The 26,522-nt window shown below is 33.4% G+C and overlaps 1 protein-coding gene across 1 annotated transcript; it reads right to left on the bottom strand.

Annotated features, from left to right (window-relative positions):
* Positions 1–502: 502 nt before the first annotated feature.
* Positions 503–26,078, bottom strand: LOC117122540 (tubulin polyglutamylase ttll6-like). The gene is made up of 19 exons (XM_033268134.1): positions 25,877–26,078; positions 23,984–24,246; positions 20,288–20,328; positions 19,059–19,177; positions 13,956–14,086; positions 13,405–13,561; positions 10,986–11,129; positions 10,283–10,368; positions 9,478–9,703; positions 9,048–9,229; positions 8,116–8,304; positions 7,047–7,233; positions 6,468–6,668; positions 4,979–5,047; positions 3,317–3,740; positions 2,822–3,101; positions 2,398–2,495; positions 1,647–1,698; positions 503–1,136 (listed from the first exon to the last, which is right to left on the bottom strand). Exons 2-18 carry the CDS (start codon positions 24,220–24,222, stop codon positions 1,676–1,678), a joined length of 2,796 nt encoding a protein of 931 aa, XP_033124025.1. The 5' UTR covers positions 24,223–24,246; positions 25,877–26,078; the 3' UTR covers positions 503–1,136; positions 1,647–1,675.
* Between the last annotated feature and the right edge of the window lie 444 nt (positions 26,079–26,522).

The raw sequence follows: 26,522 nt of genomic DNA, 5'->3' as shown, positions 1-26,522 counted from the left end.
CGAGATGGAGTAAAATGATTACCAATGCTGAATGGCATGGCACCTGAGAAGGCGGCACTGGGTGTTTTGGTAAACATACTTGTGTCATTACTGTAATAATTTAATAATAGAATATGAACATCAATAATAATAAATACTTATCAAAATATAAATAAAATAATATGGTATTGGGAATTTAAAAAATAATTCAATAATTGAAAATAAAAATGATCTCAACAGAACAGAATTTCAGATTATTATTTGTACAGTACTTTTTTTTAATATGTTAATTTGTGAATTATATATTACTATATTGTTTTAAATTTATGCTATCTGTATGTAAAATTTAAAACAATAAAATATGTACACAAATAACAGGTAACACATCATATGTATATACAGTATAAAACTTTAAACTTTACTAAACTCTGAGTGTCCCAGTCATAACCATTTCTGGCAAGCTATCCACCGGGTTTTGTGAAGTCATTGCTTCGCACAATACTATGCATATAAGCACACACAGTTTATTAACAATATTTATTTTGGTCAAAACTCTCAACATGTTTGCAATACAATCTCCAATCTAAAAATATTCAGCTTCAAAAGTTAATTTTCGTTCCCCAGCGGATAGGATTTTGTCAAAATGTGTTCTTTGCATCTTAAATTTTTTTGTCAGGATCTCAACAACATGGTATCATTTTGGATAACAACCTCAATATATAAAATCTTTAGCCTCAAGATGTTCAAATTCCTTTAACAACAGATAAATCCTATACTGTACTTCCATCTTGATTCAATATAAAAATTGATTGCCAACTCAGAAGGTGATATGCATCATCCACTATCTTCTTACATGGTATATCATCCTGCATGTTGATCATTGTGATACATATTATGACATCATCAACATTGATGACATCATCACATGATGAATTTTATGACATCACAGACTTTTACATAAAAGCTATGGCATCCTGTGAATAATTATCGCACCAGTAGGTCTGCATTGGCTCTAAACACCATCTCTTATTGCTGTTGCTTCAAACTATTCATAAATTTGCTATCATTGTTTCAATTTTTCAACTAGCAACACAGCCCACCTGGAAGGCGCATCATCAGCTTAACACTACGGCTTGATTTTCACGTAATTCAAGTTGCTGCAATGATACAACAAAAATATTTATTAAGCTTCATACACACTAGAAAGTATTAGATGCCACCGCAAGTGTGCCTGTTTACCATCGTCTCATTCATCATTCAATACAAAAAGAATTGAACTGTGCAATGCTGTTTAAGTGCAACTTGTCAGGGCCATAGGTTTTTAGAATGCACACTATTAGATGTACAGTTGCATTACATTATTAGGCATCCAATTTCAAGTGGTTCACACATAAAATTAACGGTTCTAACTGGCATAGCAGTCTTGCCTCTGTGTCGGCGATTCTAAATTGCTCAGGTGTGAATGAAGATTTACCCAGTATATTTGGCAGGCTTTCTCTCTGACGATGGCCTACAACATTTAAGGAATTATAAAATGTGCATGCCAATGAAGAATTCTGTCACTTTTGAGAAGTGACAGATACATTACAAATAAAGAGACATGTGTTTTATAGTTAAAATTACCCATAACTGTATCATATATTAGTTGATCAATTTATTTCCCCTACCTTCAATCTTAAACTGTTTGTTGCTCCTCTTATTCTCTGGGACTTAGTTGATCTGTTGATAGAAAAGAGGACATAAACAAAATGCTACAGAAATAATTATGATTTTCAATACATGGGAATGGTGATGTACTTTTGCTAAATAGAGAAAAATAATAGGGTTCAAAAACAAGCAAGCATCTTAACCACTAAACTACACCTCTTATCTACCTAAAATATATAAAGTATATATCGTATACAGTATTGTAAATACATATTTAGGATATAATGTGTTTGTAACAGCAAACATGCTCTTAAATGTTCAACATACACATAGATGGTCCATGCTCACATATGCTGAAATAACTAAATGTTCATGCTCCTACACCAAGTGCTTCTACATGTGATGTAAATCATGCTTTTATATGAACATCTTCAATAAATGACAAATACTATTGGTAACTGCCATATACAATATTAGCTTATTGATCACATAACAGAATAGGACAGCTTTACACATATAGCATGGTCAAAGCAGTGGTTGCACAAGCGGGGGATCAGGGGGAAATTGACCTAGGTTCGGACCCGTATGTAATATTGTCATGTTGTACAAGAAATCTAAATACATAAACCCAGGTATTATTAACGATAGAAAAACATCTACAAAAACATCCACAGCATTTCATTTAAAAAGCAGCATGCTTTCAGCAACAGAATGGAGGGAAGATACATGGCTTGGGAGGCACTTCCATCAATGGACAATTGGACAACCTACATCGCTGACCCTCACTGAACTTGCCCGCAAGCGTCAGGTACAGCGGAGACTGGTAGTCTGGCTCAGAAAGCTTCCATTTCCTGATCTTTGGAATATGCCTTATTAGGAGAAATTTGTGATTACTTTAAAAGTTTCCAATCAACATTGTCAAACACATAATAGGGAATTATTTACATTCACCTTAAAGCTAGTCTCTCCACCACCTGTTCCTATAATATGTAATATTTTCTATTTAAAGTTTAGTGATCTTACATCATTTTACAAGGATTTTGTTGTTGAATATCACATACTTGGTTTACATCTTATCACTCATAGCATGTACTGTAGGTATATGTAGCTTTTCATTTATCATTTGCACCCAGCATGCATTGTTAGCTGCACAAGCTTTGCTTTTATTAGCAGCAGCACCACCACCACCACCTACCTTGCATTTGCATCGTTAGTTGCTCCACTGTGGGTACCACCACCTTGTGTGCTAGACTTCAGGTCCGGTCGTTGAACAACCGGAGCAGGACCCGACACCAATGATAAGCTTAGAGCACCACCACCTTGCAAGGGACTCTGGGATACACGGATTACATTTGAGAACCCATAACCTGTACTACTGAGGTATACATTTGACGGTGAAGCACACACTGCATTGCCGGGAAGGTTTACCGAACTATTTGTTGCTGTTAAACGGGAGTTTATACGACCTTGATGACCTGTGAAAACAGTGGGGAAAGAGAATATAATGTAAGATTTTTGTTACCAATCTACTGTACTTCACCGTTATCAAGTTACCGCACAGCCAGCATTCTCATTCAATAAAACAAATAAAGGTAATCTAATATTTATGGATAAAAACCTCAATAAATTTTTAATCAAGCAAACTATCTTATGAGTCATAAATACTTGTAAAATGCTGCGTGGGCCTCACCTAAATCTCTTTTGGAAGAGTTGGCACTAAGCACCCTCCGATGTTGAGCAACGCCTGTTCCACTGTTACTGTCTGTGCATCGCCAGCCTGTTTGAGTGGCCCCTGCACCACAGCTTGTCACACCAACCATGGTGTTTCCCCTGCTGGCTAGCTTTGTGCCATCATCTAGAATTCCAGCTAGATCCTTCAGCTCCTGTTCGGCAACCACTGTACCATGCCGTAAGTCCCGATGGGATGGTGGAAAACCTTTGCGAGGCACAAAATGGTGACGCTGGAGTAATGTTGTTGAGGGGTGCTGTATCAATGAATGCGATGAGTTGACTTGGCTTAGTAGACGACCGTTTCTTGGTGCCGCTGACTGCCACTGTCCGCTGTAAGTGCCGTGTCCAACAGGAGGATGCTGATGGTATCTACTGTTCAAAGCCTATTAATGAATTAAAGAAATTATAAAGTGATAATAATAAAATGGTGACTTGTTTTATGTTGATATCCTTCAAATATACAAGTATGTTGCACAGAGTGAGATTATGATGTAGTTGAAAAATGATATGACATTTTATTACCTTCTTGTATACCCTTTTTTCCAGTTGTAATTCTTTTAGATTTTATTTAGAGATATATGAATTATATATATTAATATAGGAAAACAACTATTATAAAATGAAATATTTTAAAACAACACAAGTTATGATTGTACATTAAAAAAAAACAATTTAAAAACCTTCTACAAAGAATACTATACTACTTCAATGCTACTAATGTTGCTATTGACTACTATGATAGACACTTAATCAACAAAAAACATCATTTAAAACAGATGTCGCTATTGCACCATGTTCATGAACAACCACTGCACAAATTGATATGGAATGTAGTTGGCAGCAGACATGTGAATCTCCAATTTCTTTGATGAAGAAAGTACTATGCAGAATCTTAGGTTTTCTACACATGGAAACACAAAGAAAAATACCAAAGCAGACATACACAAATACAAATCTGTACAAATGAAAAATAACATATTGCATAATTTTGTTAAAATTCTTAACAAAATGCTAGTATCTCAGTGATAAATGTGATTACAAGACCAATATTTTATTTACACATAATGGTAGAATACAACACTGGGAATGACTGTGGAAATAATTTGGTCTAGGCTATTTTCTTTATGCTTTAGTGTAGGGGCATTAATTCAAGGGAGATGCTTATTTTTTTTTTGGGTGTAAAATGGATATGTATACTCAAATAAACAGTCCTTAATTTCACTGTAAATTTGTAACTACTGTACAACACATAATTACTGTCAAAATATCCCAACCAGGTTAGAAAAACTACAATTCTACTGGTGTAGAACATTAATAGAATGTGTTGAGAATAAAATGTTGCCTCCATTAGTTTTGTTTACAGTCATTGTGTGGGGGTTTTCATTCAAGGGAAAAATAAATGCCCAGAGGGCGTATAATCTCAACTGCTGTCTCCCCAATCAAAATAATGGAAACAACTTTTAAGGTTGACCAAATAGACCACGATGTATTGAAAGAAACCACTTTGGGTAAATGGAATGGGTGGGATAAGTTTTAATACTGAAACAACAAAAAACATTGAAGGCATGTATGGTTAGTCAGTTAGCAGTGTTAATTATGCTGTTAGTATTCCCATATTCACCTGTGACTGAGAAGTTGCTGACATTGTCTTTATTGTACTACTTTCCAATTTCTCTGATGGACATTCAACCTAAATTTAACACAACACAACAACAAAGGCAGTTGATAGAAGGTGGTCAGAGAGAGAGAGAGAGAGAGTGAATACATAATATTGAAATATATAGTAAGAAGTGCTAAAGACACCCATGCTGTGAAGCTGAATGAAATGGTAATCATTAGTTATAAATTTAATTAAACTACATTGATTGTTTACCAAGCTTACTGTTGTTTAAAACAATTGATGAGGGACAAACCAACAACATGATATACAAAAAATACATTCATTAGTGCATTATGTGATATTTAGTAAAATGAGTGACTGAAGCATTAGATGATGCTACTAATGACTGGTACTTTATGTTCGTTGAATTTTTAAGTAAAAATTAGATGGTTCATAAAATCTTATCAAATATAGCCAATGATGATTTTTTTACTTTTGTGATTCACGGAGTTTAGCTTACTAAAAGAATATCAGATCTAAATTCTATCTAGAATGTCTTTTCTAATGGCAACTAAACTTGATTGGAAAAGTCTAGACTATTTTTTTTACTTACTTTCTCATAATCTGATGATACTGCAATTTTACTTGTAGAATTTGCTTTTGGGTATGACAGACTTGTGAGTAAAAGCACCGGTGTAGTAGCCTGGTCTAGTTCCTGTTCACTATCAACATTTGTATCAGAATTCACTAAAATGTCCTTCTCAACCTCCCTAAACTCTACACTCTTGTTGATTCCGCTAACTGGGCTAGATTTCACACTTGAATTCTGTTTCCAGGCTAGCCTAGGCTCCCTGCTAACCTGGTGTGTAGCATTCATATTAGTGTTCTCTTCACAGCGACTCTCTACCCTACTACTACCACTATTCAACCTAAGGCCTGGCCTAGTACTCAAATTTGTTATCTCAAAATTAAGGTGGCCTGAGTCATTTTTCTGAATGTTCTTCTGCATGGATAGTTTGTGGTCTTGTTCCCGCTTCTTCTGACTAGGTGGTGGCTCAAGGTGTAAGTATTTATTATATTTATTACAATATGGGGCATAGACGCTGGAGTATAAACGCCGTGCTCCAATAAACGGTGAACTCCTCACCTACGAAATTGAATCAGATTCGTCCATAAAAAAAGGTAACAGGGAGATTTCACAACCTTACAAAAACGAATACGAATACGTCGCTATCATTATTGTCACTCGTGCCTCAAACATTCTTGACAACATGCTGTACGACCTGAATATGATCCTTGATTCATGCAAAAGGCATGAATCGCCTACGTTGTAACAAACATGCTACTGCAGGGGAATGGTTTTCTAAAAATTTGATGACGTAACTGTACTCGTTATCGTTTTCGTAAGCTCTCTAATAACTGAAACACATAAAGCAATCCTTCACTATTGCGATAACACGTGAAAGATATTTAAAAATATTATTCATTTACATCATTTACAAGTACTTACGTTAATAGGTCTATCAGAATGTTTCAATACACCCACAGTTCCTGGTGTACAGTGTAGAAGCCTGTACACATGCTCTACAACTCCTAGGCCCCGTACCAGGTTGTCACGTTGTAGTAATGCACTAACTCGCTCCAGCTCATCCTCTTCATTTATAATCAGTGGCTGCTTACTATCTACAGGCTGGAATTCAACTTTGGTCTCCTTTAAGATGTAAAAGATGAACAGAAAATGTACAGATATAAATTACTTATATGGATGATAATAGGTTTCAATCAAGAAGAAATCTAATGCCAGCTCATTATTATATCAGCTCAGAGAGGATACAGTATATTAAAAGTTGATGTATTAAAAATTTAAACAATAAAATATTTTCATCCCCAATTAACATATGTAAATAATACTATTTCTGTATTATTTATGTAGAAACTTAAGTTAACTAACAAAAATTCTAAAAATATATTTTTAATGTTTGATAATTTTAAATTAGCAATGCATATTTAATTGCACTTTAAGGGGTTCTCCTGATTTCTCCATTGTATCTTTAATTTTAATTTTCATTTTAAAAATATCTTTGCTTACATCTGTTAGTTTACTGATTCTCCTGCCAACCCTTGGCACAGAACTTCGCATTAACGTCCTACGCCTCGCCTTATCACCACCTGGACTCTCAGGTCGAACCAAATCTTTCTCCTTACTGGTAGGTCGATTCTTCTTCAGCATACATTCTAGTTTCTCCTGCTTAGCTCGTATCTCTTCTCTCTGTTGTCTGTTAAGACAAAAACATATTATTGAAATATATTTAAATAAGCATTATAATTTTTTTTTTTTTTTGGATTCAGAATTAAATTTTTTAATCATGTTCACATGCTAAAGTTGGCAATGAGTATAAAGATTTTTTAAATAATTAGATCCACTTCTTGTTTTCAACTCCAAAGTGGTATGACACTGATAATGTGATCATTGTTATTGTTTGACGTCCTTTTAATTTTTGTCCTTGATATAATAAAATCTAAACTGACTTGAATTGTCTGATGTTTAATAATCACAGGAAGTCCTAATTTTCTCATTGGTTTAGTTGCATAATAGCATGAAAAAAACATTTTAAAAATTAGCCTCTGTCTAATTGAACATCTTGAATCATATTTCCTTTATAAGCAGCATAGTAAGTCGGCTAATCTGGCGATAGCCACTTAGTGCATTGGACCATGGAGACCTTATATTTAAAAATTCTGGTCCATAGTTCAATTCAATCACTGCTCTTCATGTGTTTTGGAAAAACATTTCAGCTATTGCTTCCATGTGCAGAAGTAGCCAGAAAACTGCAGGAAATTGTCTCCCAGCGTACTGGCCACTTGACCATCAGAAGCACCGTACTGAAAATAGCACTTCAAACTTTCATAGGTTTATCCTTGGTGTTCACATATAATGAAAATATTTTGTTATATGTTTTAAAAAAAATCAACTCTATTTCAGCACCCTGAAATTTTGGAGATTCATGAACAAAATTTATGTGATAAAAATGAACAGTTAAACCATGAATAAATATTCCTCATGTATAAACACAAATAAAAATTCAGCAAAACTATGAAGTTTTTGTTAAATCAAATGAAATCATAGAAATCAAATTAATGAATATAAATCTGTTTACCGAGCACATTCTCCTCTTGCCTTGGAGGCAGCCGTTTGCTGGAATAATGAGCCGCTATGCTGGAAGAATTTGTCGTATTTCTCATGGCCCTCTATAGGATATATGCGACGATAGTCACCGCAGTGTTCTTCTTCATATTTCATCTGCGCTTCATTTGCTGATGCTTGGCACTCTTCCATTTCTTCCCGCCTGTAAGATTTAAATTCATTTATTATCTGACATCGTCTCACCCTATTAGTAATAACCCATTCATTATCTGTAAGCATTATACCTATATTCATTTTAGCTTTACTATTATTACCCATCTATACAGCCATCATCAATGGCTGTTGAAATGACATATTATATTGAAGGATGAGTGATTGGCTTACTTCATCTACACTATAGAATACATCATGTACCCATCTTTATCTGCATTATCTGTTCACTATCCATTTACATCTTCACTATCTATCACCCATTGCACCACCAGCATTGCAAATGAATGTTTGAATGACAACTTATAAATCAAACAACTGACTGATTGAGTGAATGATGTATCTTCACTATATATCAGACTTACAGTACTTTCATCTATCTATTACCCAGAGCCATGCTTTATCCTGAGTATCTTTAAGTATCTTCACTATCTATTAGCCATGTACTGTATGACAAGCAATGACTTGTTTGATTATTATTATTTAATTGATTGATTGATTGATTGATTGATTGGCATACATATTCACTATATCTTCATTATCTATATATTATGAATGTTCATCTTCACCTGGTATTACCCACTTACTGCATCATTAACAATGACTACCAGTGAAATGGTGCCTTATAAACAACCCAATTGATTGATTGGTTGATTGTTAATCACTATGCATTATACACAATTTCAATATCTACAATTACTCAACAATAACAATAAAAATGATACTCATTCTCACCTTGATTCTTTTGGTTTAGATCGATTCATTAATCTTTCTTTAATTTTCCTCTTCTCTTCCTCAATACATTTCTTGCGATCAAAGGGTGACAAATTCATAATATTCAGAGCATCATAGAGGAATGCTTCCTTCACTTCTTTATCCAACTTTGCATCCGTATGGAAACTGGGTGAATGGTTTACCTGCATTGTCAAAGGGTAAATTTAGAGGTATCACGACGGACCTTTCCTAAGTGTCAATCAAACTTAACATCTGAATATTCAAAATAGTGCCAAAACACTTGTTCTGTCCCACAAAAACGCACATGTTTACATACATTTACGCTATTGAGTGGGTAAGGTGCATTCTTGGTCAAGTGATTCCTCATGGGACTACCATCCATTTATGAGTCCTCTCTCAGACCAAGCTTGACTAATACCAAACTACTTACCTCCAACACCCATGGTTTTAGCTTTTTGTCTAGCATTACATCAAATCCAAGGATCTCAAAGCATCCACTGTCCTTTACATGGTTTGGAAAGCATGTTCGGTAGTTGTGTTTTAGAATCGGATGTGCAGAGATCAATGTCTTAATAATCACATCCTCCATATCCGTCCAAATCTTCTTGATGTCATAACCATTCTCTTCAAACCACCGATCAACTGTTGTTATTTTCCTACAGCCAGGCAGAAATGTTTGAAACATAAGTATAACAATTGTTGAAATTATCACATTTGAGGGTTATCATCCCAAAACTAGCGCATTGTCGCTAAATGTTAAAAATGAATGACAAGCATAAGAATGTGGCAGTATTGCATACTTTAGTACAGAGAAGCTATAATACTTTTACTCATAACTTTGGCAAAAGTAAGTCGATTCCAGTAAATGACCTATCACATTGAAGTAATGTGAATATGCATATATTTGAAAGTCAATTTTCTTGTTTTGGTCACTGATACTTGTTTTTTCACTGGCAAGCCCTTTGGGTACTAGGTATTTAGTAAGTTGAATACAGATGCACAAATTACTATTACTGACTAATATTCCCCTAGTGAAAATATTCCCCTAGTGAGTTAATTATATGTTTCATTGGTAATTTAATCCAATGCCTTTAAACATAATGCACTATTTATGACCAACATCTTTCTGAAAGATGTTGAGCAAAGTTGTTTAATAACTTGTATATTCTCGAAACTGGCATTTGAGCCTAAAACGCACAATCATGTTAGTAAAGTCGCCTTAAATTTACCCTCACCTTTTGCTTCCACAATCATCATCCCGAATGAAATCTGAGCTATGCTTATTGATGGCATAGTTTGTAAGATGCATACACTGTTCGTCCTACAAAATCACAGAAGTCAAAACAGACATTAGTTCACAAACTAATAGATTGGGTTTTATATAATTAAACAATGAGTTATTCAGTATGGAAAAGTGCATGTACAATTTTGTTAGCATTTGCATACAACAAGCACAATAAGCCAAGAAGAGTTGAAAAGTACAGCAATAAATTTAAACGGCCATTAAATTAGGAATTTGCTGCATACACTTAATGAGTCTTGTACTCATTAATCATTAGCAACTTACTATAATTAAAATATAGGTCAGATATTTTAGGTCACTCAGTAAATTATTACTAAGGTACAGAATGATGTAATGTCTGCTTGCAATTTAATACTTCATTAAAGTGGCAGTCTCTTCTGCTCGCATCAATATAATACAAATACAAATACAAATAAACTTTATTTTTCATTAAAAAAAAGGAAAAGCATCTTCAGTTGGCAAAAAAGAGAATACTAAAGCAATGAGAATTATGATAATGATAATGATGCTCATGATATCTGATCTGATGACAACCTGAAAATAAGGACAATAGAAAAAACGATATTAAAGAAATAGTAAATAAATTATGTTTTTTACATTAAGTGCTGCATCATAAATGTAGCACAGCTTCTTACCGTATTGTTATTGGTAGGTTCTGTATACTTAATCGTTGCGAATCGAGCCAAACCATCCTTGAACACGTATATCCGCAAAGGATCACATGACGTAACCAGTACGTAAATTCGTAGATCAAACTTAAATCCATCAATGAGGAAGGGCTGATGCGAGAACAAAACAAGAATCTTTAGATGTCACATGCTACACTACAGCTAGCGGATATCTTTCACTTTTTCAAACCATATCAGTTTATGTTTATTTATAAATGTATCTAGTGTGTGTTCATTGACCAGTAGTCAATGAACAAAACAATAGTTCGGTTGTTATAGGAAACTGTAACTTTAGTTTTTAAAGTAAATGTTATCAGCATGTATTTGGTATTAATAACACTACACTGTTGCACATAATATGCAATGTCAGCTTTTCTGACCTAAAGAGGTACTATAAGCACCGACTGCTCCGTAGAGCATCTTGTATGCTTTTAAAGTAAGTGTAAGAGTTGTTTTGTTTTCAAGGACTTTTATGCACAAACAATGTCTTTTCGAAATGGTAACACAACCAGGGAACAGCAGGATTACTAACAGAGCCATGACATATTTTTTCTTTAGCTAGGATAGTTTATGATGCAGTTCATGCCACCTATTACTGTAGTGTATATAGTAGACACTTTAATAAAAGCACTAAAGTTAGCTACACATACATTGCATAAATACAAAATGGAATTATAGTCTCATATTGCGGTATAATAGCTTGCAATATGTTTATTGCTTCCATTTTCAGTGGTTCCAAATCTCCCGCAACTCGTTGAGTTTTTCAGATATCGGGAAAGCAAGAACCTCCCGGAAAATAAACAATATCCTGCAAATTCATGATATTTGCATGTTTTTACCAGAAATATTATACTGTATTATCAATTGTCTTTCGCAAGTCAGTGCCAATGGGTATCACAATACAAAGCAATATATAATCAGATGTGTTAAGAACATTTAAACAGATCTCCCGGATGTGGATTCTCTCAACTTGGGACCCCTGTATTTTAGAACTATCTAAATTCTTAATCACCAATTACCTTGGATATATACTGCTGGCAGACCTGATGTTCCCCAGGTTTGATGTCCTTAAGGTTTTTAGTGATAAATATTCCTTTGCCCTGGCAACCACTTTCTGGCTTGCATATATATGTTTTGTTCTTCTTTGTACGACAAAAGGCTAAGAAGTCTCCATAACTAAGAAACAATGAAACACAAAGATAAGAAAAATTAAACACTGTAAGCCTCTGGCCAAGGTATAAGCAAACATCATAGTGTACATTTACGGCTGATACCCAGGTAGAGCATTTTGCATCAGTGAAAAATCCTAAAGGTTAAAGGTATGCTTATTTACATGAGGAACTACAGTAAGTATACAAATATAATGAGCATATACCATAATATACATTTTTAAATGACAGTAGAGTACGATCTGTGCTTAAACAAAAAATTGGAGCCATTTTAATTGCTGCTAATCAGAAAAGTGTGGATTTTGGCGAGGTGACGTGGCTTCATGGGGATACTGCGGGTGCAACACCCAGGAAGATTTTTCATACTTCAAGTAGCAAAATAACTGTTTCATTAACTCACTCAGCAGGAAGTACCCAAGTCCTTGGAAAAATTGAAAATTCTTTTGGAAACAACTTCTGTAGACGTGTCAAATTACGGGCAAGTAGATCTTTCCGGCAGATTTCACTCATTCCTGGGAAATGGTTTATTTTCTGCAAGAATAACAATGTTAATTTTTTTTCGTCTTAAAATCATTAAGATTCATTTAGTTTTTTCCAGACACTGTACAAACATGGAGGTATTAAAACAACAGACCTTTATTGTATCTGTTCTATAATTCATTTTGTAACAAAAAATCCAACAAATATAAAGCAATTGGTTTACTATAGGAATAACCAACACTTTATTGTGGTGATTAGTTTAATACATGAACAAGAAATACTATTACAATTTTATGTGCCAAAAATATATATTTGTCTACCTTTAAGCAGTATAAATTAATTATTCTAGCATTTTTATATGGCAATGACATAATATTCCTAAATATTACCAAAAAATTGTCTTTTTTGGTTATCTCAGTGTTCGTCAGGCGGAAATGTAATTAAATTACCGCCAAAAAAAGTATATTATGCTCTATCGTCGTACCTACGTACATAGGCCTATGCATTGACAATCCCATAAAAAATAACCACAGAACCTGATGACACAACCTACGGCCTACTACTAGCCAAGTAGTAGAGCTGTCTCTTATACACATCTAGATGTGTATAAGAGACAGATACAAAGCAATATATAATCAGATGTGTTAATAACATTTAAACAGATCTCCCAGATGTGGATTCTCTCAACTTGGGACCCCTGTATTTTAGAACTATCTAAATTCTTAATCACCAATTACCTTGGATATATACTGCTGGCAGACCTGATGTTCCCCAGGTTTGATGTCCTTAAGGTTTTTAGTGATAAATATTCCTTTGCCCTGGCAACCACTTTCTGGCTTGCATATATATGTTTTGTTCTTCTTTGTACGACAAAAGGCTAAGAAGTCTCCATAACTAAGAAAACAATGAAACACAAAGATAAGAAAAATTAAACACTGTAAGCCTCTGGCCAAGGTATAAGCAAACATCATAGTGTACATTTACGGCTGATACCCAGGTAGAGCATTTTGCATCAGTGAAAAATCCTAAAGGTTAAAGGTATGCTTATTTACATGAGGAACTACAGTAAGTATACAAATATAATGAGCATATACCATAATATACATTTTTAAATGACAGTAGAGTACGATCTGTGCTTAAACAAAAAATTGGAGCCATTTTAATTGCTGCTAATCAGAAAAGTGTGGATTTTGGCGAGGTGACGTGGCTTCATGGGGATACTGCGGGTGCAACACCCAGGAAGATTTTTCATACTTCAAGCAGCAAAATAACTGTTTCATTAACTCACTCAGCAGGAAGTACCCAAGTCCTTGGGAAAATTGAAAATTCTTTTGGAAACAACTTCTGTAGACGTGTCAAATTACGGGCAAGTAGATCTTTCCGGCAGATTTCACTCATTCCTGGGAAATGGTTTATTTTCTGCAAGAATAAAAATGTTAATTTTTTTTCGTCTTAAAATCATTAAGATTCATTTAGTTTTTTCCAGACACTATACAAACATGGAGGTATAAAAACAACAGACCTTTATTGTATCTGTTCTATAATTCATTTTGTAACAAAAAATCCAACAAATATAAAGCAATTGGTTTACTATAGGAATAACCAACACTTTATTGTGGTCATGGTGATTAGTTTAATACATGAACAAGAAAGACTATAACAATTTTATGTGCCAAAGATATATTTTTGTCTACCTTTAAGCAGTATAAATTAATTATGTATGTTTTTAAGAGTGACTCTAAAATGCATATAATGATGTGTTCTTCAAAGAAAACAATTCCAATGTCATCTCTTTGTGATCATGAAAATTGAGTTAGGATACTCAATGTAGATTTTAATGGATTTCTCTCTTGTAACCTAGACAACTATCCCCATCATTCCTTAATTAAAGCACTACAATAATTACGATCTCTACATGTGTGAAAATCGTTTTTGAAAATGAGTATATATCAAGGTAAATTTTTCTAACCACTGTACGATGTCTATAGGTCTACTGTATTTTATCAATGTTTTCTAATATATTCACTTTTATAGTTTAACAGGGATGGGTGCTTTTTTTCTTTTATTTTCCTTTTAAATATTTTGTTTGTGCTCGATCACTTTCAAAAACATACCGTTAAGTACTCAAAATTGCTTGCAGTATACTAATACTTTCCTCAATTTTCAATCCCTCTTTTTAAGGGACAGCAGAATTACCTCAGCTAACACTTATAGCATCACATGCAAAAACTTAGCTGAATCCACTCTTATTCATGAAAAATTTTGTCTTGCAAGACAGTGAAGCTCAATATTTCTGGATCGAATGCGATATTTTTTTTAATTTTTAAGGCCAAATACAAATGGTAACATGCTTAGGAAAACAAGGCTTGACAGATTCTGTAACCATGGAGTGGAAAGCATACTGTACTGTACATCCGCAAAACCATTTTTAATTTCATTTTTTTTGACTTTCCGTGACCAACCTTTGTCCTGTCACTTCAAAATTTAATCACCTCTTCCTCAGACAAATACTGTACGTACCGCTCCACTAAATATTATGATCCATTCACTAATTTGTTTTGTATGGTAACAAATAGACAAACAGCAGTAAAAATATAAAATCTCCATAGGGGATGTTATAAACGGACAATATTGAATAGGAACACCAGTATTCATTCTCCACCTGACCAGAATATAATTCAAATTGCAGTCATGTTAATAATTATACAACAGTTCAATTTGCAATAAAATGTGTACCTTTAATAGTAAATAAAAATTATCTTATTGGCATTAAAGAACAGTGCTAAAACAGGCTATTGGAGATTTCAAAACAAGTACTTTTATAATATTTGGGCTGTTTTACAATCAGGGAACACATCACAGGGGGTCAAAATTGAGGCATTTTTTTTTCAATGTTTTTAATATTTATTTTTATCTACGTATATCAAAACATCATGTTCTAGCATTTTTATATGGCAATGACATAATATTCCTAAATATTACCAAAAAATTGTCTTTTTTGGCTATCTCAGTGTTCGTCAGGGGGAAATGTAATTAAATTACCGCCAAAAAAAGTATATTATGCTCTATCGTCGTACCTACTGTACGTACGTAGGCCTATGCATTGACAATCCCATAAAAAATAACCACAGAACCTGATGACACAACCTACGGCCTACTACTAGCCAAGTAGTAGAGCCAGGGTATTCCACATTTAATGTTGAAAAATATGGTGCCTTAGGGGTCCCTCACAATTATCTCGGTTTGGCTCGGTGGTTTTCATTCTGGTTGTTGAACTTGTAGTCAGCAGGAGTACAAACAAATACAAATAGTAATAAACCCTATGGATGGCAAAACAAACAAGGGAAAACAACATAAAAGATTAAGAGATGAGATCGATATTTATTGGAAAAGAGCGAAATGGTGTAACACAGCAAGAGAAAAAGATTGATTTGGTGTCGACATCCTGAAACATCGTCTCATGTTTTTTTAAATAACATCCAGCACGAGTAAATTTCCCATACGATTAAAAATCGTAACAGTATTGGGTTTTGTCTACAGGTTGTTCCTGCTTTGAACAGATCACTCCATTTGTAGAAGGGGATTCCTGTGTGCATGAACAGAACAAACATGACATTGTTTTTCAAAGTGACGGATGCATTTAAACAACTGTTCTGTGATCCCACAGCTGTGGAACACGCGAGTCTACACGCTGTGAATTAACGATCTGATCAGCCCACTGGGCGGGTCTCTTTAGGGACGCACCGCGGTGTTGTTTATTTTTAACCGCGACTTTAGTGACAGTTAACAATTTTAAAAATGGGCTTTGTATTTTCAACTTAATTTAAAATTAATTTTTTAAAAATAAAATTATTCCTGCATCAATATTTCCAAAATTTTTGACGAGGACGGGAGTGATAATCTAATAAATTTTTCTATTTGCCCTAAAGGAGAGGACATCACAGTAATGACATCAGAAAATAAGAAAACTTAAACTTCCTTAATTCTTTATTTATGTTTAGCACTGGTTCATTCCATACTACAGGAAACATATAAATATAATGTTTACTTAGTAGGAGAAGGGGAGTACCACTTGAGAAAATGCTGTAAAGGAGAGGGCACACTTTTTTTAACGCCATTACCTGGCACTGGTTACCGCTCTACTGATTGTGTACACCAAAGAATAAGTTCACAATTTTTAATGCTTTTAATTAGATGATACAGCAATCTTTTCAGGCATTCTGCATGCTGTGGGTAACTCTCTGAAATTTATTTTAATGATGTCAAAAATATCATGTAAAGGAGAGGACATATTAAGTGAATTTTCGACAAAATTTTAATTTTTTTCTCATTTTTTGGCATAAATAATTAACTGATTTTTTTTTTGATTTTTTTTTTTGTAACCTAGGTTCACTAAAGTAGTTTTGAGAAACAGGTTTAGTATTTAAATTTAGGCAGTTAAAATATGTTATTTTAGAATGAAACACTGAAATTTAAAAAGAAAAAGAACTTTGTAGACTATAAAAAATAATTAAAGTATCAGTACACCTATTTTTATACTGGGTTACGAAGGGTTGTGTCTGTGTGTGTGCTATATCTAGGAATAGAAAGAAATCCTGAGGCTTTTTTAACAGACAGCAGGGTCACAAAGTATGATTGTGAAAGAGCCCATTTATCTCTCTTTTATTGTGGACAAAAATCTTGGTTCACAATATCATATGAAGTTAAATTTGTGGGTTAAAAAATGGCTAAATCAACAATGAATTGCCAGTACAATATCAATAATATTATTCTCTGATTGTTTGTCTGTAGGCCTACTGTTCAAATCTATATACAGTTTTACTTTAAATTTTCTAATCAGAAATACACAGATAACTATTAGTTAGCAATAGTAGTTGACCAAGTAAAATAATTTGTGAAAAAATACTGTAAAAAACTAAATTTTAATATATAGTTAATCATGTACTTCTATGACACAAAGGCATCCTGATAACCCAATCAAAGGACAATCATAAATTAGTGTCTTCATTTCATCTTGACCCTTTTAATGCCAGACAGTTTATGTAAACATATGCATATATCCTTAGGAAATTGTGCCTGTAATATACATCCTGTTTTTTGTGTGGAATTCATTGTTCTATTTACGATTTACTTTATAACTTAAATTTAACTAACAGTTAATCAAGCCAGTATTGTAATTTATTTGTTAACATCTTGTTTCCATTTTTCATAAATAATGAATGACTGATGATTATTTTTTTCGTATTGGCAAAATTACATAACCTGTAGTATTGGGAAAATATGATTCAACATGAACATTGCAGAACATTAATATGCTCTGGATTTTCTATGGGTACTCACCAGGGCTTTGCCCTCGCTGGTGTTAGTCGAAAATTTTTAAACAAACCCCCGCCACCCTAAATATCCTCAAGCCACCAATTTGTAGATTAAAAACTATATACGAAGACATTTTTCAAAACAATAATTATATAGACCACATTATAATGAAATTTGTGAAGATAAATCTAGAAATTTCAATGGCTAAGTTTATGAGCTAATTATTTTAATTTGAGCCACATTTATATACTATACTACAGTATTCATCCTTGGCTGCAATAAAGCTCAACCATGTTCACGATCAAAAAGTTAGTAGAAACGATTTTCGATGATATCGATTGTCAAAACAAGCAATACAATTACGATATCAGTATCCAGTGTAGAGTATGGTTGACAACAGAATTACTGCATGATGTTTGTTGTATCATCATTAAAATTTACATCTTTGAAAATTTACATTTTTGAAACACCTGCTAAATGTCTAGTGATTCTACAAATATATATCAGTCTCTGTAGAAAACATGTTTTTCATGCTATAAATACTTTTCATGCTATAATTTCCTTGATATTATTGTCAATATTCTTTCAACTACAATACATTACACAAAATTCACAGTGGTGTTATAATTTGATAAAGAAAACCACATTGATTTTCTCGAGACAACTTGATATTTTCACGACTAATTAAACATTAAATTTAAATGTCACTGTGTGGTAGCTAAGTGGAACTGTTGAACTGTAGGCTCATTAACTTATACAGTTACCGTCACTAATTAATTAGCATCACAATTTGATTAATTCATGTTAATCAATCTTATGGACTTTAGCATAGCATAGGCCTACAGTACTACTGGAAACACAAACATCTTGAATACTGTACAGATTTTTTTTAAACCAATTAATCCATGGCCTATGAACAAAATTACTTGAATTGCAATTGTCAAAAAAAAGGCTTTCTAGGTGTCAGAATTTCTTTATTGCAACAATTATTTTATTATTCTTATATTATTCAATAAGTATGTTTAGTATCAGTCACTATCAATAAATAAATGTAGGTTTTCAATGTTATATGTACCTGATATTTCTTCATCTCCATAACCCTTTCCAATGCAACTGAATAATCCGTCCAGTACAATGTCCAGTCATCATCTTCACCCACCTCCTTCATTCCAAATTTACGAGCCATACGCCTAACTGTGGAATTAAGCATACAGTAAATCCCTGTCAATCAATCAGTGCCACAATCAATACTAGAGTCATAAATTAATATTAGTTTTAGGAGAATATTTACTGACTTTGATCAATCAAGTAAAATTTATAGCACCAGATGCAAACTTTGTCCTAAGGAACATGTTCATTATAAGGGTTGCTCTAATATGCCTGCTAAAAAATGTGATTTTAACTGTTTCCTGAAATTGTTTATTATCATTATTGGAGGAACTCACTTTTAAGCTATTGGCAAATATAATATTTGATCATTATACAATCTATATGACACCTCATGATTTGCAAGGTAAGCACAACTGAGTCTCTACAAAGGCAGAGTGCCTTAAGTACCAAGGTCTACTTAACTGGCTTGTGGCAACTAATTGGATATTAAATATAAGAATTGCTGGATTACCAATGGTACTACCAGAGAGCCTAGGTATTTACAGCTTTCAATGCATTGATAATCATCTAATGGCAATGCTTCCAGCTTTTTATGACTGGAATCATTTTGGCTTCCACATCCTCAATCTAACTCAATAGGCCTACTATTTACAGATATTTATTATCAGTGGCGGATATATTTTCTGGAGGGGGACTTGAGCTCGTAGTCTCGAGCTACGAGAAGGAAATGAGATTTTTTTTAAAGAATACAGTAGGAACCTCTGGATGGCTATTTTTATATTTATTATGGCCGCTGACTGCCCGATAAGCTCTGTCCAACACAGGGCTTGTCCTGTCTGGTGGGGGCTTAAACCCCCCGATGGCACTGCCACTGTTTATTATATTCAATATAAAAAACTCAAAATACAATTTGATGATAATAAAGTAATGAATACTTTGAATAAACCAAATTTGTATTAAATTAGAACAAAACATACATACATTGGCAGCTGTAACAAGCACCGATCTACAACTCATCTAAAATAATTTGAGAAGTTGGTATCATTTAATTAAATTGAGGATTGATATTTCACCCATGCATTCAAAACATTAAGTATAGTTATGAGTATTATATGAGAGAATAAATATGCTTGTACAATTTACACCTGCTTGCCGTCAAGCGATTCTCATTATTTTGCAAGTGTTCATACTTACCACTGTCATATTTGCAGTTTGTTAAGCATATTCCCATAAATCTGAGAAATGGTAAAAACAATCAATTAATGTAATGAACATGACAAGGCATCATTTACAAAAAGCAGAATAGCATTCAAACAGCAAAAAAAAAAATTTAAAAATAAAAGAAATATATCTTCAAAGCTGTCTCTTTAGGCTCATTTTTCCCAATTTGTGAATTAGTGTATAGTATTGCACATACAAGATATGGAAAGTGTGGGCTTTGCCTGTTCAACAACCCTTGGTTACATTTCTGACGTCATTTTATTGTTAAATTTTGTTGTGCCTTTTCAGCAAATCAAATAATTTTTTTTTGCTAATATTATACAAACACTATAAGGCGAGACTTTTTTATACCTTGTTTAGCGAACCTGCCGACTGCAAATATTAAAAATTTCAAATAAATATAAAATTTTATTTCTGGCCAATTAGCGCACCTTTTTCAGAAAAAGCAATAAAAGATTTTTCTTTATTTTTATTACGCCTTTGGCTGCCTTGAAATCTACAGAGATAAGATATGATATTTCTTCCTAATTATATAAATTTCAAGCATTTAAAAATCTTATTATACATTCACCAATCCAATTTTATTATTATTTTCTCCTCCGTCTTTATGTTTTTGACAAAACTATTTGCTAAATAAGAAAACAAAATTTTATTTTTATTTTTATCCTGCCCTCCTCCGATGATCTTTAAAAAAAAAAAGTACTCGAAATAAGGAAAAAAATCCTTGCCTAATTCTAATATTCACAGAGAAATTAAATTTAAAGAAAATCATTATTTTTTTACATTTCTTAAAAAATATGATCTAATTAAGTAACATGACATATACATGGCCAGGATATTCAATAAGCATTAACATTGCCACGTTACAGCTTGGATATAAAAAAAACAATCTTCCTGGATACTGTCAGCTGTCACATAATGTATCCCTTTTTGTAAACCATAAAGTCAATGGAAACTGATTAAAGATTTTTTTTGGCTGTTGACTTTTTCGAGTCTTACAACCCAATTCTATGCATTGCGTGCCCCTATACCTGTCTCTTATACACATCTAGATGTGTATAAGAGACAGTATATATACATTCATTAGGTAATTTTCAATTACAAAGTGCAGAAATTTGAAGTCTCTTGCAAGTTGCCAGTCTCCCGAAAATTGGGGGTGGCCTCCCACATGCAAAGAAGAATCTCCTGGAAAATAGCCCATCTTTTGCAAATTCATAATATTAGCGTGTTTTTAATATTTTATTATTAATTGTCTCATGGAATTGATCTAATCTAATCATATTTATTTATATAGCGCCTTTCTTTGCAGATACGAAGCGCTTCTGTCCCTGGTCATTGGATCCACATGCTTAAGTGTTGCTGCTGTATTCAGCGGAGGAGCAAGCAACCCCACCAGGTACCCATTTATACTCCTGGGTGGAGAGAAGCAATGCAGTTAAAGTGTCTTGCTCAAGGACACAAGCGAAATGCACAGCGAGGGATTGAAACCCCAACCTCGACGTTGGAAGTCAGTGCCGATAAGTATTCACCATGTAATTAGTGTACTAAGAAAGCTCATTTAACCCTCCCAGAAGTGACTTCTTGCAACCTGGGACCCCTGCCCAACAGTAAAGTAGAGTATGTATAATTCAACCTTCAGATTAAGAAATAATGCTATAATTATGTTAAACCACTTATAGTATTATTTTGTAAAGTTTATAATATTTTATTGTCTAATATGTAAGACAGATACACATTATTGTCAATTCACATTAAAGTGCGTATTAATTTGGATTCACAGTTACATTCCTTTGCTTCTTTTCAGAAGTTCAAGAAGTCCTTGTATGAGGATGTAACACAGTTAAGTACAGTAGACTAAAAAAAAGAAAAATATTTCCTCTATTATTGAAAGCTACCTTTTCCTAATGCTACCTTACCTACTGCAAGTTTTTTTTTATTGAACTAAGTTTATGTCAATTGAAGATGTTATTTGAATTGAAATTCAAAATACTGACATGATTATATTTGACAATAGGAAGTGATACTATTGATTCTCAAAGGATTAAAGTGTCTGACATTTAACTGTCTAAAGTAATACTTTAATAGGTTTGACTTTTTGACAACCTGGTCAAAGCAGACTTAAAACAGAAATCCCCTTTCACAATTTATACAAACTTACTTCAGTAGAACAGTACAATAGTACTATTAGTAGAGGTTAATAAAGGGAATTTGAAGTTCATAAATACATCATCTGGTTGCCATTTTAACTTCTTTTTTAAGATACTGTATTAGCCTGCTATGTCAGGAAAAACCTGTACTCTGGAAACTGGTTGTCTTCATTGCATACCTCTGTATGTATACCAGTCTCCATAGCAACAGAAATAGAAACCTTTAGCCTAAAGGTGATTCACTGAGTAACACTTGCATTCAAGGTAAACTTGGCCAGGAAGGACAGCTCACATTTCTAACAAGCTTCTTAATCAATAAAACCCTGAAATCATTTCCTGTCAATAAAGACAATGGTAAGACATCCAAATGGATCAACACAAGTTGAAACTGAACAATATTTTTGCAACCCCCCACTCTACAATAGGTACTGTACCCACCCATGCTTCACTAACATTCAATAGAGTAGCTTGGGTATTTTGGTAGCACACTCAAGACTACTATACTGTATTTTATATTAACAACAAAAAATATTTTATAATTTTACAAATTCAAGGAAATTATTAAAATCAAGATACAGAATACTACTGTATAAAAATCATAATATTATCTGCACAATATAAGTTCATATTAACATTTCATAGCACAATTGAACATTGTTGAAGCAGGTAAATTTCATATCGTAGCTGGTGCAAATGCCAAGACTTGGTGAACTGATGTTGCAATGTGTTTATTTTTTCATGAATATTTTTGGTTTTTAGGATGCTCTATTTTCAGACCACATTTAAGCATGTTGTCAATGACAATACATTTTAATTGATAGGAAATGGTCAATAATAACCATTGATAAACATGGAGGTTATACAGTACTAACTATAAATAGAACATCATCTCTTGATGATCTGCAATGCTTGGCTGGGAAATTTACAGTTTAAATTAAAATTTCAAAAAGCAAAAACAAATGTATATTTTGGTACATATGTAATTGTATTACAGTTATTACCATATTGATTATCAGTAGATAATCAAGTACATACAGTTATAAGTATGATGAAATAATTATAACACTGTGCAGATGGTTGTGTTACTGTATTCAACCGATAATAAATTATTTAAGCTGTTAATAACATGCTACTCTGTTACCTAAATGCAAAAACAAATGTATATTTTGGTACATGTTATAGCATATTCATTATCCATCACTAGATAATCAAAAGAAGTATCTATGGTTAGAAATGTGATGAAATAATTACAACACTGTGCAGAAGGTTGTGTAACTGTATTTGATAAAAATGATTTAAGCTGTCAATAACATGCTACACTGTTACGAGACTATACGTGGTTGCAGATACTATAAATCACAATGAAAAACAGTACTCAGAACTCAACCAATCTACAATAAATGAGACAGGTTTTTTGTTTTTATTTTGTTTTTTTTTTAATACCATTTTCTAAATTGTGTATTTCTAATATTTTATTTTACATAATGTTATAAGATATTTTTTAAAGATTTTTTTTACTTACTTTTTCTTCTTGCGTTTCTTTTTCTTTGTTGGTGATGAAGTTCGCTTCTCCTCTTGGTTTGCTATTTCTCCATCTGCACCACTGTCTCCTCCTTCTCCTTCACCCTCCTCCTCCAGGTAATCTTCACCATCAACTTCCACATCACTATCATTCTTTAAATGATCATCTGGTTGTTTTTTGCCCTTTGTGGATGACTTTGTTTCATCTGCATTGGGTTGTTGGATTTTTCCATCAACCATGATTCTCTTTTTATTTCATAAAAACTATAAAAAAAAAAAAGTTATTAACTGCTAGAAGATTTTGAAAATGTTTAGCTGCATAGCATTGGCATACTGTATTGCTTGGGCTTTGTGTGTTGTATTTTTTGCTCATAATTTCTACCCAGCTGTGTTACAGCAAGGCAATTCAACAAAAGGACGCACATCTCGAGACATCAAATGCTATGGCTCTGGCATCAACATTCTATGCATTGCATGCCCCTATACGCTGGACTGAGTTTAACGCGCCATGATCGCCATAAAAACCATAGCAACCAAATTAACCGTCAAAGGTGTGTGATGCATTACACGTGTCAGTTGCCAAGATAATCGCGCGTCGTGCAGTCATTACAAAGGCCTAAGGATTTTTTGCTCTAACATTAGACTAAAATTATATCTGTTTATTTGAACATTAATTTTACTCACTTAACACAGAATAGATACATTTTCTTATCTACTAATGTTTGTTTTGTGCACCTTCATCCAACATTGTCAAAGTTATAGTTTAATGTTATATATAAATTTATATCCATTAATACAAAATATTAAAAAAATTGTTCAATAGGGTTACAAAAGTGTACTAGCACTAAAGTTCTTAATTAAATAGGCCTGTTTTCGCCCTTGTTAAAAGATGCTACAATGGTTAAACATACGCTAAAATATAGTTTGTGCAAGTTTCTGCCTTAACAATGGGAGCCTGTACAGCATGTACCGTTTTCACGAGGAGACACAAACTTTACTCTACGTGTAAACAAAATATGCTGTGTATATTCTGATCCTTTTCACAAACAAACACAAACTTTTCATGCTTATTAACAGGTTAATTAAAGTTTAAAAAAGAAAAATAAATTGAATATCTGAATTGTTTAACTGATTTATCTCTAAACAGATTTTGTTATCTTGATAGTGAAATTTACAGATTTGTGAAGTAGTCGATCCACTTCAAACATTCTTTTCTCAAAACACTGTTTTCGTCGAAATTGAAGTTTGTGTCTCTTCGTGAAAAAGGTGACGATTTGTCCCTCTATCATTATCGAATCCTCTTCCGTTACTAACGGCGCTGGCAGACTTTCCCTAGGCCTAAGTAAGCCTAAGCCTGCTTTGAAACAATTTATTACTGAACATTTTTATATAAAGTTAATAACTTGAAATATTCTTGAATGAATGGTGTAAATGAAGGAAGAAACAAATTCATCTATTTAACTAGTATACTGTACAATAAATGGCATCAAATGTTTTTGTAAGACTCCTCCTAAACAACAATTCATTGATCCCTAATCATCATGACAATAACTCCCCAGAAAGCGAATGTTGTGTGTTGTTTGCGGTGGATAGCACCTCCTTCTCCCTCGCATTTACTCCGTGAACAGTGCAGTAATCCTGACAAGACAATAAATACAACCTGAAATAGGCATAATGCAAGTGCCAAAGCACATTATTATCAACCAACCTTACAATACCTCTATGCTTACAATTAAAAGGCAAACATTGGCCACCGATGTCTAGGTAGGGCCTGGCCCTAGGGTAGGCCTTGGTATGGTGGTGGTAGCAGCACTTGCCCTCCGCTACTGATGATGCCGTGCAAAATGTAAATAAAACATTCGGAAAGACAGAGTCAATGCAGTGACAAACTCACCGACGGCAAATCTTGTTTAATATTTCCCATTCTCTGAGCTTTCATATGTAAACACCGAGACACAGGCACAATCAGCCGATCTCAGTTGTGATGTTGTTACCAAGAAATAAAGTTTGTGTGGCTCGAGTGGAGTCACTCACAACTAGAAATCTCAGTAACAGAAGTCGCCATTACTTCGTTTTAAAGTGTTTGCGGATTGATATAGAACCCGTTCACACAGTAAACTTTCTAAGATCCAATGTTGTGTTCTTTCTTTAAAAGCAATCTGTTTTTTGTATTCATTCCAATTATTGAATGCAAAACACAATAAATATATATATATATATTACTCTTTGTATTGGCAAGTTTAGATTATTAGGAAAACAGTAAAGTAACAGATTTATTTATTGCAGTAACTCGTGCTTCGAAGGTAGTGCATAGGCCACGATGAAGCAAGCAACGGGATGCTATCCACTGATTGGCAAACGGTTGCTGGGGACGGGCTTAAAGTGTCGTCTGCTAATAAATGGTCGGCAAGTTTCTTTGGCTAAAAACTTCTAGTTATTGTGTAGCTATTAAAAATCATCAATACTTATTTCTATTTTAATAATTATACTATTTTCTTAATACTCCTATTCTTTTTTTTATTATCTTTATAATATCAAAT

This window comes from Anneissia japonica, unplaced genomic scaffold (assembly GCF_011630105.1).
Source record: "Anneissia japonica isolate Jap-2015-1 unplaced genomic scaffold, ASM1163010v1 scaffold1889_len2455224_cov183, whole genome shotgun sequence".
Taxonomy (NCBI): Eukaryota; Metazoa; Echinodermata; class Crinoidea; order Comatulida; family Comatulidae; genus Anneissia; species Anneissia japonica.
The sequence above is the reverse complement of the archived record's forward strand: the minus strand, read 5'-3'. Positions and strand labels throughout refer to the sequence as shown.

What these genes read in the sequence shown, in the direction of transcription:
- LOC117122540 (XM_033268134.1), bottom strand. Translation starts at nt 24,222, where the DNA reads ATGGTTGATGGAAAAATCCAACAACCCAATGCAGATGAAACAAAGTCA. An exon ending in GAATCAGTAAACTAACAGAT is followed by an intron (nt 6,669 to 7,046) that starts GTAAGCAAAGAT and finishes TACATCTTAAAG; the next exon opens with GAGACCAAAGTTGAATTCCA. An exon ending in ACTAACGATGCAAATGCAAG is followed by an intron (nt 2,496 to 2,821) that starts GTAGGTGGTGGT and finishes TCTCCTAATAAG; the next exon opens with GCATATTCCAAAGATCAGGA.